This window comes from Trematomus bernacchii, unplaced genomic scaffold (assembly GCF_902827165.1).
Source record: "Trematomus bernacchii unplaced genomic scaffold, fTreBer1.1, whole genome shotgun sequence".
Taxonomy (NCBI): domain Eukaryota; kingdom Metazoa; phylum Chordata; class Actinopteri; order Perciformes; family Nototheniidae; genus Trematomus; species Trematomus bernacchii.
The window spans coordinates 382,501-400,069 of NW_022987562.1; the positions used below are offsets into that span (position 1 = coordinate 382,501).

The 17,569-nt window shown below is 41.0% G+C and overlaps 1 protein-coding gene across 1 annotated transcript in view; it reads right to left on the bottom strand.

Annotated features, from left to right (window-relative positions):
• Window positions 1-17,184, bottom strand: part of kdm5c (lysine (K)-specific demethylase 5C) — a 39,065-nt gene extending 21,881 nt beyond the window's left edge. Inside the window, 11 exon segments of the mRNA XM_034124156.1 lie at window positions 196-252; window positions 254-355; window positions 1,614-1,915; window positions 5,103-5,226; window positions 8,539-8,595; window positions 10,850-10,984; window positions 11,493-11,663; window positions 11,760-11,882; window positions 11,992-12,069; window positions 14,715-14,862; window positions 16,859-17,184. Of these exon segments, the coding sequence (XP_033980047.1) occupies window positions 196-252; window positions 254-355; window positions 1,614-1,915; window positions 5,103-5,226; window positions 8,539-8,595; window positions 10,850-10,984; window positions 11,493-11,663; window positions 11,760-11,882; window positions 11,992-12,069; window positions 14,715-14,858 (1,293 nt within the window). The 5' untranslated portion in view covers window positions 14,859-14,862; window positions 16,859-17,184.
• Window positions 17,185-17,569: the final 385 nt, after the last annotated feature.

Consider the following 17,569-nt stretch of genomic DNA (forward strand, 5'->3'; position numbering starts at 1 on the left):
TGTACGTTTTCCTTCCAAAAGCCTGAAAGAAAACATGTTATGGAATCAAAATAGCACAAAATCTCAAAATTGACCAGTGCATGAAAAACGATGTTTTTGCCTGCCGCGTCTCAACTTAAACGTTAAATTAGTCCTTGTGGTTAAAAGAAACCCAGCAAAAAGTGTGTTATAGGCGTGGGGAACATTTTTACTCACCTCTGCGACACATTTTGGGCATTTCCAGTTGCCTTTAGGAAGATCAGTGAGGGGGGGGCAGCAGGCAGAAGGTGTGGTAGTTATCGTCGCAGCCGTCACACGGTAACAGTTTCTCGTCATCGTCTCCTCGACCACACATCCGACACACAAAAGAGTCCACCTTTGAACAAGTGAGGAAAATGTTTAAAATATGTATTCTAGGCACATTTAAAAGATGGCATTAAAACCCTTTTTGTGTAATGTAGGCGCCCTTCTTCATTTTGTTAAGCTACCAAATTTCCCTGAAGTTTTAGAGGTAAATTGTTATAAAAAATAAATGTTTTAATATCAGATGGAATATTATGACAACTCAAAGTGACATAAAAGACCTGAATGTGTACACCTTGAATCAAGGATTTTGATTCAAACTGTACCGTCTCATCTAGTTAATACATATATACAAATACACACCGTCACAGCCCTGTTTTTCCCTATTGGTGTTTATGATCTATACCAGGGGTGGCCAATACGTCGGTCGATCGCAAAGGTAGTGTTGGGAGATCGCATGGCGTTGAAATACTACTATGGCATTTGCCACTTGATTGACGTACAGGTAAGCCAGTCTGAGATCTCATCTTTTCTAACACGCAGTTCACCACGCATGAGCTGATTACCTAGTTAGCTTTCCAATTTATACAATTCTACTAAAGAAAGGGAATAACATTGACGTAATGACCAAAAATGTACTGAGTTGTATTGTGCCATACGGGTTCAAGCAGTTATGCAAGGTAGGTTTTTTTTAATTGTTTTGTTCTTCTTGTGCGTCAGTCATCCACACCAATCAGAATCGCTGTGCTCCACATGTACCAGCCATTGTTAACCAATCAGAAGTGGCCCATGATAGAAGGTGATAGACAGATTGATCTAATCACCTGCCAAGTATTTTTGAAAGTGCCTGCCCTTTTCCAAATGGCTTCCAATGGAGCTTTCCTGATGCTTTGGTGAAACAAAGCATCTGAGTCAGGTTAGTAATGCTCCATCACATGTTTCACATCTATTACAGGGTGAATCTGAAACTGAAGCTTGACTTTAAAGCAACCCAACGGAAGCTTCATGTAAGTTTAGTTCTTTCACTCGTAGCTCGGGCTGCGGGGGTGCTAGAGACGGGAGCACGTTGATACGACCTTCCTAGGCGGAGATATGGCTGCATTTTACAATAAACTTCCGTTGGGTCGCTTAAAAACAAATATCGCAAATGGAATCGCAATATCTGTCAGAAAAATCACAATTAGATTATTTCCCCAAATCGTGCAGCTCTAATACTTAGCATTCTTAATGTAGGTAGACAGACCCTCCCTACACGCAGTGGGCCCTCACCTCGTCATCTGAAGCGCAAATGTTATATTGATATTGAATGTTGATATAATCATTTTACTTACACACTGCGGGTTGTTGAGGTTGCCTCGGAGCCTCATTTTCATTTTGGGAAAAGGTCCTTTTGCTACGGCTCCTTCCTCATATTTCCCCTTCCCTTTCCCTCCTCCTTCCTCCTCCTCCTCTTCCTCTCCTGGTTCTTCCGTCTTCACTTCAGCCTTAACGGGGACAGTCTGAGGAGGGGGTTGTGGGCTCGATGTGCTCCCGTCACTCTTCTTCTCCTCCTGAGGCTCTAGTGTCTCTGTTTTGACCGAAGTATCACCGGGAGCAGGAGACACGCTTTCCTTTATGGTTTGAGGCGGCTCGTCTAAAAAAGGGAGGAGCGAGGAGTGTTTAGATTGGGCAGTCAGTTATCACAACATGCAATATTGTTAACGTGAAAATAAAATGAAAAACGGTCTTTATTTCAAAGGATGAGTAACTGTTTTTTGCCCAATACAGCAGTTCTGTGTGCTGCATGTGTCACTAAAGCATAAGCACAAAACAACCAGTCAGAAAGACATAACATATATAAAACAACTTTACTTAATGAGGTGAAATGAGAAAGAAACTACTTGATATTTTGGATTAGACCGAGTGAAATGTTCAATATAATCTGACTAAAACCTGTTTGTATTGACTCAGCTTTTAAGGTCCCATGTCATGGCCATTTCTACTGATCATAATTCCATTGTTGAGGTCTACTAGAATAGATTTATATTGTGCAATTTTCCAAATTAACATTGGTTTCTCATACAGCATCTCTGTATAGTATGTGTATTCACTCTCTGTCCTAAACGGCTTGTTGGAGCTCCTGCCCCCCCCCCCCTCCCTATGAGCCCACTGTGCTCTGATTGGTCAGCTCGCCCACTCTGTTCTGATGAGTCCACCACTGTTACAGCGGAACATCAGTGATTATGTGTTTCAATGGCGTTTGTTAGCAACCAGAAAATGACACCAGTAATGACAAACAGATGAGAATACTGCGTAGGGTCTGGGTGCCGTGTTGGCGGGACGTTGAGGGGCTCGCTGCTCCGCCCTTTGGGGCTCGAAGAGCGGACAGTGTGAGCTGGATTACTGGTGTCGTTTCCTGGTTGCTGTGTGGGGTCTGCGAGACACCGAGGAACTCAGCCTGAGCACACACACACACACACTCGTTCTGGGGCAGCATAGACAGGTCTTTTCTGTGTTAGAGTTTTACTCCCTACAGGGTGTACTTTGAGGGTTTGTGACTTTGCAGACCGTTTACATGCAGAAAAAGATACATAACACAAGGGGACGGGTAATAACCGGAAAAGCATGACATGGGACCTTTAATCAAATTGTCACAGGTTTCATTGACTAGGATAGGAATCAAATGCCCAGTGTTTTAGTCAACTAACCACAACTGAAATATAATCTGTAAACAAGGTCATAATTATATCTTCTCAAAACTGTCAAAAACATCAGTTCATAATGTTATCCTGTTATGGCAATGATGGTATTAAAGCTTAATACAGTGTAATCCTAATGAAATGTAACTGCTGCACCCTGGGAATGGCATATCAATGTATGTGTGATAACCATAGACTGTATATATGATAACAGATGTCTTTGGAAGGGGGTTTTATGACACTACCGGAAGGGAGGAAGGAATTTAAGATAGGGGTTATCTGTATATCCCATTGTTCTTTGTAGGTCTTGAGTTTTGCCTACTGCCATAGGGTGATCACCTGGGCCAACATGTTGTTGTGTTGTCATGTAAATTATCTTTGATGTTTCTCTATAAGAGTGGCTGTAACACACAGAACAGGACGCTCTATTTGGTGGAGGCGTCATGCTCGCAAGCATTAAAACATGCATTGCATTGCTACGACAATCCTATGAGACATTTGCATGAAATTGTCTTAACTAGCATATGAATACTTGAGTTATGTCCTTTGTCCACCAAAATCCTATTTGTTCATTTCTACAGTCAACAGAGAGGGATGGACATGAAGTTATAGTGACTTTGACCACCTAAAATCTTCTTCTCTTCACTACTGAGTCCAAGAAGATGTTTGTGACAAAAGCACATGAATTCCCTCGAGGCGTTCGTGGGAATGGGAGGAATGCATTGAAGGAGGGATGGACAACGCGGAAAATAAAAGCCTCCGGGTACAGCTATTTGCTGGCGTGGACGCAGAACAAAAACTAGACTGGACACATAATTGAGGAGCTTGAAGTTATTGCTTCAGTTGCATCAAAAAAATAACGTATGATGCATTGTTGCCTCCAGTTCTCTGTTACAAAAGACCTTGTGATAAGTGTGTCTCTGTGTGTCTCTGTGTGTCTGAGATGGTGGTTAACCGGTTAAGCCCGAGCCTGTTTTTCAGGTCTCAGGCTCGAAAATGACATGCCCAGAACAAATGACTATAACTTCACTTCTAAAAGGGGTAAATTAATAATCTTTTTTCTCAAAGTAATGATAAACCTGTGAGTTGGAAGTAGAAAAGTCAGAATCAATATAGATGTTTTTTCATTTTAAAGTAAATTCAGATTGAACATAGTAAAAAACAATGTAAATGATAGTGTCCGTCCAAAGAAAAAACATGACTTATAGTGAAAACCACCCTTGAATGATGGGATCGGAGACTAAAAGCTTTAGGAATCCAAACGATAACATATAATAAGTACCCTGTATCAAGATTGATGCAAAACAAGTGACATTTGACCTTTTTAGAGAGATTAAAAAAAAAAAAAACACTTCTGGGGTCATTTGGGTGAATCTTCCATATCTCTGGCCCCCCTCGTTCGATTTTGATGATTGACACCTCTTTTTAACCGTTAGAGCCAATAGAATCGAGGGGAAGTTCCTAAAAATCCATCTAAACATTACCCATTGGTGAATGAGTGATGCGTAGCCAGAATGAGTGCTGCGCAGCCAGAATGCCCAAAACCGGAAGCTGCGATACACTCTGGTGGCTATCATTAACAGCTAATAAGAAATCTCCATTATTGACATAAATATGAAGATGGATTATCAGAAATCATGTAAAAGTGACACAGACACATTGGATTAACCTATGGATTAACCTTCAGCAGGGTTTTTATCATTTTAATGCCATTGAACAAAACTTTTGATCAGAACACAGCAAGACTTATTTTTCGATTTGGTCCTGTAAAGCTAATTTTGTTGTCATTTTGCCGCGAGTTCTGATCGCTCAGTGATGATACTAATACCTGTAGAATCTGTGGAATCTCAGCTTGCTAATCGATATCTTGTTTGTGCAGATACGATAAGTAATAAGGGTATTTTAACGTGAGTTCTGTGCCAAGTGTGTTAGCATTTTTTCCGCTCAGGGCTCATTTAGACGCTTCTTGTGAGACTTGTGTTTTGTTTCGGTAAAAATGGTTCGTATCTTCAGTTAGCTGAGTTTCTTCCCGTTAATCGGGTATGACACATTAATAGGTTTTTAAATTTTAAGAAGCCCTGAGACACAGTTTCGTGAAAGAAAAAAAACAGGGTTAAATGATGTTGTGGTTGTGCCCCTTACCTTTCTTTCGGAGGCCTTTCTCCCTCGCCATCAGTCCGAGGCCCATCATCTTGGGCCCGGCGCCGTAGATCTGCAGCTTCTTCAGCTCTGGGTTCTTCTCGATGTCCTCCTCTGTGGGTTCAGGCTGTGGGTAGAAGGACATTTTCATCATAAAAGACGTATAAGTATAGATGGACAACAACTCTACTCTCCACAGCACACAGAGCCAAGCGAGGGTCTCGGCATGAGGGCGGAGCGATGGCATCACAAGAAGGGATCACACTCAAGAGAAGTTAGCTCAGATCACTGTGAAAGATTTAACGTTAAGACCCACAACCAAAACAAAACGCATATTTACCAGCAGTTGCAATCATACAGTCAGAGGCTGTTATTTAGACCTTTGTTAATAAAACAAATGTTTGTTTCCTATCAATTATAAATGACAAGTTAGTCTGAAAAATACACACACATCTTTCTATGAAGAAGTTTGATAGCCACTGTTTTACTGTTGTTTTTATTTGCTTGAGTTTGATGCATTAACATTAGCTGATGCTGAGTTACTCAAGACATTTAAATGTGTATTACCAAAAGGGAAGTCATTTTTTTTCCTTTGCAATGTCACAAGCAAGTGTCCTCATTTTAGACATTAGACATTTTTAGTGTTTAAATAGTTGACGTTTGTTTTGTTGGTCAGAGTCGTTTCCGGTCACATTTCTTCTTACTTTTTTATTACTGGGGCATATTCTCTAAGGCTGGAGCCACACGGGAGCGGTAACGCAAACGAACCGAATTCGATATCAAAAAAAGTCTTCCGTCCACACGCAATAGGCACCAGAAACGTGTCCTTCCACATGAGACCGCTCGACCCGCTGGAGACGCTGTAGTACATATGCCGGGAGAGAGCCACCTCACACTTGGACAAGACTTCCGAGCATGGTTTCAATGGTTGCCCTTCTGTTTATTCTCCGCGGTGGATTTAGCAGCAGAGGTGGGGAGAGGCAGGGCTCTTTTTCTCCGTCAGCAGCAGCTGATCTCTCTCTCCTGTCCGATTAGACTTCACTCGCGTTTATGTCCATATCGATCAGATCTAGCTAGTTCTAGCTAATGATATGACTGCCTGAGTGTCAAAGGACACCTAAACAATAAGCGACATTTTGAGCGGAGAATTTTAGATTTCGGCTGGAGGCACCTGCTGGGTGCATTGTCCTGCGAGATACCGGGACCTGGCTCGAAACACTCGGAAAACTGTTGTTGTTGTTGTTGGCGAAACACATCAGCAATGACGCGGGTGACACGGGGGTGAGCAGGAGAGGTGGGGAGAGGCGGGGCTATTGCGGCATCCTAATCAGAAAATGATCGTATAGGCGTAGACACGGAGCCGTTTGGCCCCCCAGAGCGTGGGGTGCTCATTGTTGCGCCACACTCTGGCCTCTAGTTCAGTCTGCCATATGATTGCAAACTTCACACACAAGTCACGTGTAAACAGCAAAGTAGACAGAAACACAGAAGGTCTTAACATCTCTTTCGATAAGCACACGAGATCTAAAAAGGCACATAAAAGCAAGATTTAACAACAACGTGTTCTCTAAACATTTAAAAAGGTTTTATGGTAATTTCACACACTGGAGGTTTAGTCCTAATCTGGGAGGTTGGGCTTCTACAAATCAATAGTCTTTGTGCAGTCTGAATGCTATAACGGCACATTAGAGCTAATGTAGGTAAACATACATAATGGATGAAACTAACAGACTTTTTGTTTACCATAATAGGAAATGACAAATGTAATAGAAAAGACTGGAATATTCTGAGATAATAATTGTTAGAAAGAACCTTGGGTGTTGTCAATGGGACAATGCCTATGAGTATGATTATATGGTGATGCTGGGCTGAAATCACAAGTATTTTTTCCCCTTTTTTTTGTGTAAATCCGAGTCCTTTTTGTCAGGGAATAATTTCCATAGATGTTTACCTTTTGCCACAGTTTATCTTCTGAATATCCCCCCTACCCTGCCTATGCAATAGCCTTAATATGCAGCCCAAGGATTCATCCTATTCCCACAACAACACATATTATATATAAATGTCATGACAACTTTGTCAGTGCCAAAATCTAGACAGACACAACATGTTTCCAAAGAGAGTAATGGAATATGCTTAATGTTTGTTTTTACTCTCCTCCCTGTATTACATATGTGCAAATATAACTGCCTATTGTTATATATTTTCTGACTGAGTAAATAAACCTTTTTCCTGGCACCTAAACTCTGTTACAAGTGGGACGGACAAAGCAGATCAACAGAGCTTGATATTAGAGAGGCAATCAAACAAACCTGGAGAAGCTTGGAGGCAAACAATAATTATGTGATAAAAAAGAACAACTGTCTTTTTTGTAATTACCGTCCCATCAGCAGACCAGTGCTCTGCAAGTTAAATGAAAACCTACGAGGTTCCCTCTGTGTGAGTGCACTCGAAGGAGAAGTCATGCAGCCACACAGTTAGCTGCTGCAGAGCGGAGAGAGCGAGGCGAAACAGCAGGAAGCACACAGAAAGCCCAGCCACAAAGCAACCAGAAGCCAAGTGCAACCACAGGAGAAGTGCATGGTGAGAGACAAGAGAGCGCTTCAGTCCCACAACCAGACAATTGGTAATTCGGGAAAACGTTAAGTTAAAGATTCTTCAACAGCAATTAGTTCCAAGTCTGAATACGTTAATATATTCTTGTATGTATGTATCCTTACCCAGTTGCTGTTTAAACTACTGAATTTCCCCACGGGGATTAATAAAAGGTCCATCTTATATTCAAGACCAATTACTGTGGGAGGGATGAGACCCTCTGTAATGGCCACACATGCAGAGCACACAAGTGACATGTGTTCTCTGCTTTTAACCCATCCTAGTACCAGGAGTCTAGTACTAGGAGCAGTGGGCAGCTATTGTACAGCACCCGGGGAGCAATGGGAGTGAGGGGGGAAGGGGGGTGTCCGGTGCCTTGCTCAAGGGCACCAGGGCAGGAGGTGAACTGGGACCTCTCCAAGTAGCAGTCCACACTCCATATTTTAGGTCTGGTCGGGGACTTGAACCGGCGACCCTACGGCTCACAGTCCAAGCCCCTACTGACTGAGCCACTGCCGGATTGGATTGGGTTTTTGGCTAGAAACTAGTCTCCGAATGCCTTTGTCCAACATAAGACAGCATAGGGCCTACAGTTCATTTACAACATATATTCAAAACAGCCGTGGTAATCTACAACGCTGTGGTCATGTTCTAGTCTGTAAATGGACAATAACATAATTAAACTATAATTTAAATGCCAAAGAGTTTCTTTTATTTCTGCAACAATCGTGTGACCCTATAACGGCTTAGGGAGTATGATCGCATGTTAATGGAAAGGTTTTAGTAGACACTTCAGAGGGGGTGAGGTGGTTTAGGAAAAAGATGGAGATGGAGGAGGCAGTACCGCAGAGATGAGCTGAGAGCCAGTGGTGAGAGGATGGGGGGCCAGATCCTCTGGACCCTGCAGGGGGAGACAACAACAGCAACAATAAGCTAAGACAAGAGGGGAAAAGGGAGATGAGAGGGAGGGAGAGAGCCACCTGACACTTGGACACGTAATGAGACATCTGATGCCGGTCCATAGAACATATTGTGGATTTTAGATGGGGTTGCATCATATTAAGTATGAGTTTAGTTTCATTTTGTAAGTAGCCTCAACTATTATGAAAGCATACCGTTCGAGACTATATTTCTAGTATTTCAGGTTTGGCAACATGGTTGTGAAAGTGTTAAGAATGTAATGGTTGCCGTGCAAGTGTGTCATCATGCACAATACTTGTTGTACTGACTTTTTGCATGTAATACTTGTATGATTAAAGCTAAAAGGATAAGAATGCTCAACAAATTGCTCAATTATTACAAAAAAAATAAAGCAATAGGAAATAGATTTCATATTAAGAAGCCCATTTCTTAAAAGTGTCCCTATAGAGTGCCACAGTGACGCGTCCTGAAACCCGGAAGTAAACTTCTTCCGGTTCCTTCGACAAAAACGCAATGCAATTTCTCCATAGGATTTAGGAAAACAGCTGGAAATAAGGTCTGTGGTTGACACACATTGAAGAGACGGATCACGTTTTGTTCAGCCGGATAATCTCTACATGTCTACCCTACTTTTATCATTTTCTAATTGTAAATCTAGTCGCCAGAAGCAAAATGCTAACGTTATGCTATAAAGGAACTACAGCAGGGTCGCTGCTTCAACGTCACGCCAACTTAAGATCCATATTCAAACATACAGATTCTAAATGGTACGAGTTGAAGCGTTTGTTTGAACAGTTTGCAGGAGGCAGGTACTTGCTTTCAAGCAGAACACGGGGAAAACAAACTTAGCGAGAGTGTTTACGTGATGACATACAACGGCCTCGACAACTTCTGTAGTCCTATTCAGCCACTTGGTAACAACCATCGTTTTTCAGACACGTCAACTCTTCAGAAATCACCAGTGGGGTCACTGCTGATGGATTTAATGTCGTAGAACAAAACGTGATCCGTCTCTTCAATGCGTTTCAACCACAAACCTTAGTTCCAGATATTTTCCTAAATCCTATGGAGAGATCCCATTGGCTCTGAGACGAGGGAACAGGAAGTGGTGAAATGCTGACTCACTTCCTGGTTTTAGGACTCGTCACTGTGACGCTCTATTGTGTGAATCACCTAAATACATTGAAACTAAAAACAATATCTGCATCAATCTTTAGTTTGTATTCCCGTCAATGCAGCATGTAAAACAATATGCAAAACAAAAGATGCATTTCAGCAGCATAAATTAAAAAAAGAACTGGTTAGCATTACGTTCCCAATGTATAATAAGTAGGTCAACAAAACCATGGGAAGAAGGTTTTAGAAAATAAAGCTGCTCGTAACCAGCGTGAGATAATGGTTTTGTGTATTGGTGATATTGGGGGGGGGGGGGGGGGGGGGGGAATGGGTTGTGGCATATGAAATAAACAGGTATGTCGAGATGGAAGGAAGTGGAACCAAAACAAAGCAGAAAACAATGGCAGCCATGGAGCAGAGAGCTGAAAATGCAGCGTGAAGCAGAGCGGCGGCATGGAGAGGAAAAGTTGTGAAGCTCTGAGTGCACCGTCACATCTTCCTGTAAATGTAACTCAGGCACATGGCACATGGATAAGCACTGGAGAAAGTGGATTACATGACAGCATGGAGGAACACGCTAGAATATTTTTCATCCAGCAGCCACTCGAGACGTCGGTCTGATCGACTTTTTGTTTGCCTGTAATGATGGACGCCGTTATGATTTTCCTTTGGCTCCTAGTTAGATGCTCCTAAAACTTTACAATGTTAACAAACATGATACGCTTTTTCCTCCTGTGTATATCACTCACAAAATGTTTCTACTGTACTTTTTTTTTTAAACTGTCGAACACAAACACAATATTTTAGTTAAGCAGTATTTACATTGTTACTCGACCTATTTTTCTATAAAGTGAAGATTTGTTTACCTACTTTTGAAACATGCTCTGATAGAATAACTGTATGCTGTTGGAAAAACACAATATTTGCACTAATCACATTTTCAAAAGTTAGGGTTCGAAAGGGTTAAAAACCAGGTGTATAAAACGTACATTTCCTGATCATCTGTGGCGCCAATTGAAATGTGATCCTTAGTGGCCAGTACAGTTCAGTGTCAGGTTCCTGCTCATACAGGTATGTAAATGTATTGAAAAGGAGTAAGTGAAGGAGCTGTAACTCACATCGGGCTGGCAGCGGCTAGCTCTGCGTCCGTAGCTGCTCATCTTGGACGGCTGCACAGACTGTCGCAGCGGGATGGAGTGAGGCTTGTACTCTTTATCCACCTCCTCTCCGTCGTAGTGCTTCGGCTTGTAATGCTAGAAATGATGTGGAAAATGTACTTTTTATTCAAACGTGGAAAGATACAGGTGATGTACAGCAATACGTTCAGAGATGCACCAGTCAAAGTGCCGAATATGAACACACACGCACAACTCCACTAAATAAATAGATTTTTAAAATGTACATACACACAAATATTGTATTTTATTACATTTTTGTCTAAGCATACAATTACATTTTCCATTGAAAAGACATTTGTGCATGCTGTAAATTATAGAACCCAAGTAGAGAGGAAATTATAATCTGCCAAGAAAATTAGGGAGGGTCATTATTTTCCAATAATCGTAAAAGAATAACCAAAAATCTAAAAGCGTGTGATACTATCCTCTTGTTTTTCATTTGTGTGATGCCCCAATAGTATTTATTCTTAATATATATACTAAAAGCAACCAGGTTACTTTCCACAGATGGACACATTCTCAAGGCTATCTATAAACTGATGAGTATTACAAAAAGGAGAGATGAGAATGTGTAGATAGGTACCGGCAAGCTGGAGCCAGACTGGAACATCTCGAAGGGGTAGACGATCCTCTCGAAGTGCGAGCGCAGCAGAGAGCCGATGTTCTTCCCCGGAGGGTAACCGAGCCTCTGAGCCACACGAGCCCAGCGCCGCTCCTTACACACCATCTCAAAACCCCCTTCATGCGTCACAATCTGCAGCAGACAAAAAGCCAGATTAGAAAACCATAAATAGGGAAAGAAAAATGACAACAAACACAAACTTATTTAAAACAAATAATTCAAGTTTACCCTTGACAGCGCGAATAGATCAAGGATGCGTCTTTCAATATGAGGGATTTTCAACGAGGACGCCTGGACCTCCCAGAACCTGGCGATGCGGTCCAAATAATTCAGCTTCACTCTGGTCTCCGCCTGGAATAAAATGCATGAGGGATCATCAGGAATAGTGGGGTCAGTTCAATCAACAACTTCAATCATCTGTCAACAACGTACAGCTTTAAGGGAAAAGAGAGGAGCTTACCTCCAGCTCATTAAGCCTCTGGATGCGGGGTGTGAAGCGAAAGGTGTCCAGCTCCACTGAGAACGGAGGTTGCCAGTCCTGTAACAAAAGCAAAGACAGAAGAGTTGACGTGGTTGTTACCAAGTGGCTGAATAGGACTACAGAAGTTGTCGAGGACGTTGTAAGTCATTACGCCGAACACGTAACATTTTTTTATTTGACGGGGACAGTGCACATTGATTAACATTTCTGTAACAGGCTATTTTTCATCTGCAGTCCCTGGACAGATGTTGAAAGTCATCCTAAAAAAAAAAATGTCACTTCAAATGACAGGTAAATACAATCAGTAAAACAACATTCAACATAGATGCTTATATAATGATAAAAACATAAAACAAAACAAAAATACATATTCACAAAGCAGACAGATAGCAACAGGTCAAGGCACATGTGTACAAACAGAGCGTTGTAAAGTGCAGATTGTGTCAGTGTTGACAGAGCTGATTTTCCACTAACCATGTATTTAAAATTAGATTTAATCGTTCTCTAATCGTTACTGGGATTGAGTTCCACTGTTGTGCAGCTTTAAAAGAAAATGAAGATTGGCTGAATGAACTCTTCCTTAAATGGAACAACGCAATCTCCTCTTGTTGCAGCTCTTGTTGACCTCGTTACAGGTGTGCGTATGGTGATAAAATGTCTGAGTGGAGGTGAGGTAAGGCTGTGTATTATTTTGTACATGAGGCAAGCATTTGCATATCTCATTACATTTTCCCAGCTCAACAAGTTGTATTTTGTGAGTATTGGGCAATGATGAGAATTAACTGATTTCTTATCTACTATTTTAAGTGTTTGTGTTAAACACTCCTCTGAGTTTGTTTGCCCTGTTCTGCTTGAAAGCAAGTACCTGCCTCCTGCAAAACGCTTCAACTTGTACAATTTAGAATCTGTATGTTTGAATATGGATCATAAGTTGGCGTGACGTTGAAGCAGCGACCCTGCTGTAGTTCCTTTATAGCATAACGTTAGCATTTTGCTTCTGGCGATTAGATTTATGATTCGAAAATGATAAAAGTAGGGTAGACATGTGGCGATTATCCGGCTGAACAAAACGTGCATTTATCTAACATGTTCGTTTTCCACAGATCTTATTTCGAGATATTTTCCAAAATCCTATGGAGAAATCCCATCGCTTTTTGTCGAGGGAACCAGCAGCTTACTTCCGGGTAAATACGTCATCCCTGCACCACTCTATTAAAAACGTGTGGAACAAAATGCTAAAACAACTTGTCTAATTGCTGCTTCAATTGGGATCACTGTCATTCAGGGTGCTTACTTAAACTAACCCAAATATACAAGGACAACGGAGACTAAAGAGATAGTGAGCTTAAGTTTTGGCTTAACTCTGGCTTTCAGGCTCAAGAACAAGGTCATGGTTCCCTACTTAAGAGCAGTATCACACTATCAACAATTCAAGGCATACACTGATTAGTAAATCAACATTTCTACAAGATCATGGAAACAACTAGAGCGTCGGCAAGGTGATGAACATTTAGTAGTAAAAGCACAATCTGCATAACTGCACGATTATATCCACGAAGCCCTAAAAATGATAAATGGTGACACATTTGCATTTTTCCTCCAGTAACCCTCTCTATTCTCTCCTGTAATGTCACTCTTGTAACAATGTAATGTATTTACAGTTAGAAACAAAACATTGATGAAACATTAATGTAACTGAGCATAATAGTATGTATAAAGAAAGTTATTTACTATAGCCGTTTAATCGTTTTATATCTTATTTTGTGTGAACATCCTACACATTTACGCTGCTGAATTATAATCAACTCAACCCTGGGAAGAAGTCACTTGATCTGATTAACTTTGTTGACGTTGTACATAATGTCAGCATGGTCAACACTGCATGCTACAGATGTCACACTTATGGCGCATTTCCACTACAGCGCGGAGCACGGTTTAAGCGTGCCGTGCCGGGCCCGTTTTTGGTTACGTTTCCACTAGGCGTAGTTCCGGCTAGCGGGTACTTTTTCACAGTTTTTCTGGCTCTCCAAAATCGAGGTTCTTTCCGGGCCAACAACCGGGCTGAGTAGTATGCTAAACTAGTGAGAGAATCGCTGGCAACTACAACAAAATGAACATATTTTACCGTGATTTAATTGTAATACACGTTTCAAAATGATGCCGAAGTAACAACATACTGATACCGGTTAGTAAAAACCATGAATTAATGCTTTGACAAGTCTGCAGACAGACGGCAGGGGAAAAACCTTTTAAAATGCGTGTTTTCTAAATGGAGATCAGCTAAGCTAACGTTGTATATGCTCCGACCGTCCAAACTCACAACAACGGCCTATACAGACATAAATAAACCAGCGACTGTATTCACCATGACACAGGCAGTCTGTGGTTTGTACTTGTTTAACTTTTGTCTAGTTTCTGAACAGATATGAGGAGCTGTGAGCTCTGAGGGCTAACAGCTAACGGCTGATGTTGGTTTTGTGTTTCGCATTGAAGATGACGTCACGGCTCCGCCTACACTGCGTTACTATAGATACTACCCCAGTTCCTAAACTGTAATGGAAACGCAGCATGAAGTGAGCCTGACCTAACAAGGCCTAGCCATACAGCACTAAGCCGAGCGAGGCCCTGCAGTGGAAAAGCGCCAATAGAGCAGCAGTTGGCATGGCATTGAAGAAAACATAATGCAATGAACAAATATTTACTTGTGGAGGTCGGATTTTGCAGATTCCAGACTTCTCTGCGATTGGACGTATCTTGGCGATGTAGCCCAGAGGATCCTGAAACTCCTCCCATGACGGCTCAAACACTGGACACTCCGGAGGAGGAACAAACTCTTCCCCTTCCATTGCCCTGAAGACGGACAAGTCAAAACAAGTTAATAAACTGCAGCAGACTCACTGATGGGTATACACACAGCATCACAGAGAGCATTTTATGTATGAAAGTCTTGTTTATCATTTGTAGAGAACCATTAGGTACACAAAGCTATGTGAAACTTTCTAATAAAATGTTCACTGGTTGATATTTTGTCTTCAGAAATGACACATTCCCAATAACTGGAAACTAAAGCTTTTTTTTTTTTTAAAGGTCAAAAGGTTAACATGTTTTACACGTGTATGTAAAAACAATAAAAATCATATTGTACAGCTCCTACAAAAGTTCACTGCATGTGTTTACTTCTCTCTCACCACTTCCTGGTTTAGCACTGCACAGTAACATTGTCCTCTTTAAATATATCTAGCACTTAGTTCCTTTGCATGTTTCATAGTTGATCATTTCCTCCAAAACTGAACACAATATCCAACAACAAGCGACCTGGATAATCCCAGGATATGGATTTTTGGTGTGGCCCTTCTTAAAGACCCCTCCCCCAACATCCGACACAACAAAACAAACGCCATGCTCTGCTGAATCAACAAGGCCCAGGGTGGCAGAGGGGCAAAAGGTGTAAGTGATGCTTTAAGAGTCAATGTAAAGAGCAACAATCAAATTAATTAAATACAGAAGTGACTGCTACATTTCTGTATCCACTTGAGCCAAAAGCATTTTTTCCATGTAATGCGTTTGCATCAAAGTCTTAATATAAGTGTCTTTTAAGGAGGCATTATTGAATAAATATCGTGGTTCTTTCAAACAATCTCATTCTGGGAGTAAAATGTCCTCATGTGTCGGATTCTTTAAAGGCCTTCAGACAAACAATGGCGTGGATGCCATGAACCCTAGAAGGCCATGAAGGCATCACCACTCGCAAGTGGGATGGACTAGATTAATTAATTCGCTTTAAAAAAGGGACAAATTACAACAAATGCACAACCACTCGATAGCAGAAAGCTAATACTTATATTATATGTCGATTAACGTCTTGTTATTATTACTCAATTATACACAAGATGGCAAGTGTTAGCTCACTACTAGCTACTAAACTAGGGGTAACATTACACACCAGGAACAGCCAAAACAAAAATAATTGAGAACATGTTTGAAATGTTATTGTTATATTGTGTTAGCTTGGTGACTTTCAATTATATTCCATCATGAATTGTGTCTATTGTTCAGCTATCGCGATAACGTTAGCATCGAGGCCTTCCACTTATCGCCTCTCTTTAAATGTATTTAACAGGGACAGTGCACATTAAGAAACATTTCTGTAAATGTGCAAGAGTTAGCCAAGAGGCCATTTTTCATCTGTAGTCCCTAGACAGATAATGTTAATCCCCCTAAAAACAATGGATAGGTAACCAGCGTTAGGTGGGTAAAAAAATAAATCAATGTAACAGAAAAAACGAGCTAACCTAGCTATCAAATGTAGGTTTAAACTTGGGGAAACTGGTGTTAAAACTAACATTACACACCAGGAACCGCCATAACTAAATAATTAAAAAAATGTTTAAACTGTAATTGTTGGGTTGTGTAAGCTTGGTGACATTAATTTCTATTCCATCATGAATTGTGTCTATTGTTCAGCTATATTATTATTTATAAATATTATATTTGTACGGGTATTATAGCTATATTTCATGTACATATTGCTATATGTTATTGTTATATTAGTTTTATTAAAAGCTCTTGGTCCTTTTCTTATGATTGATCTTCTTTAACTGTGTTGCCCCATAAAAACCTGTTTCTTTTTCTATCGCGATAACGCCGCTCTCAGCTACCGTTAGCATCGAGGCCTCCCATGGTTAAAGGTAACTAGCATTTAGGTGGCTAACAAAACTCAGCAATGTGACAGCAAACAAGCTAACCTAGCCTGTAGGCTAACAACCAGCGACCGTTAGTTATTAATATGAAGTAAAGCCCAGTGTATGTGACCCCACTTGCACAACAATGTCTCGGTTACACTGACCCGAAGACACCTCGATGTCCCGGGTAATGACAGGGCTGCTGGTCGCTCTCCTTCCTCTGTTGTTGTGATGAACGCTGGAAATAAAACGGGTCCAGTTGGCTAGCTAACACTGCTAGCTAAAAGTTGAACGTTTTCCAGCCTCAGTTCTCCATATAACTCCGCTCTGGATCGCGGAGGTTTGTTTGCTGGTGGACGAAAGTCTCAAACTTTATCACTTAATGTCTTTATCAATAATTTCCTCGACCAACATCATCACTCTCTTCAAGCCATCCTATCTTTCTTGACGAGACGCCATCTTAGTTTTCTCACGACCGAAGCACAACCCTGGAAGTGTTCACACCACGTCCCGCACGTTTACTCCCAGAAAGTAGTCCCCACGTACGCCTGTTCAAGTCATGTAACTGCAGCAGGATCGGCTGTGTATGGAGAACGGAAATGACATAACGTATAAGAACGTAAATAATTAAAATAAATCTATACAAATACAGAAACACACGAATAAATACATCAATACAGGAAAAATGTATGGAACAATAAATAAATGCTGTGGAGGCGTTAGTGAAAAAGTCAATGACACATTTAATTGTAAAAATGATATGATTATGTTATAATGCATGAATTAAGTAATTGTTATAATGATTATTGTTTCTATTTATTTGTCTTTTTTTGTATTACCAAAGCCTGTGAAAAAAACAAAAAACTTTATTGATC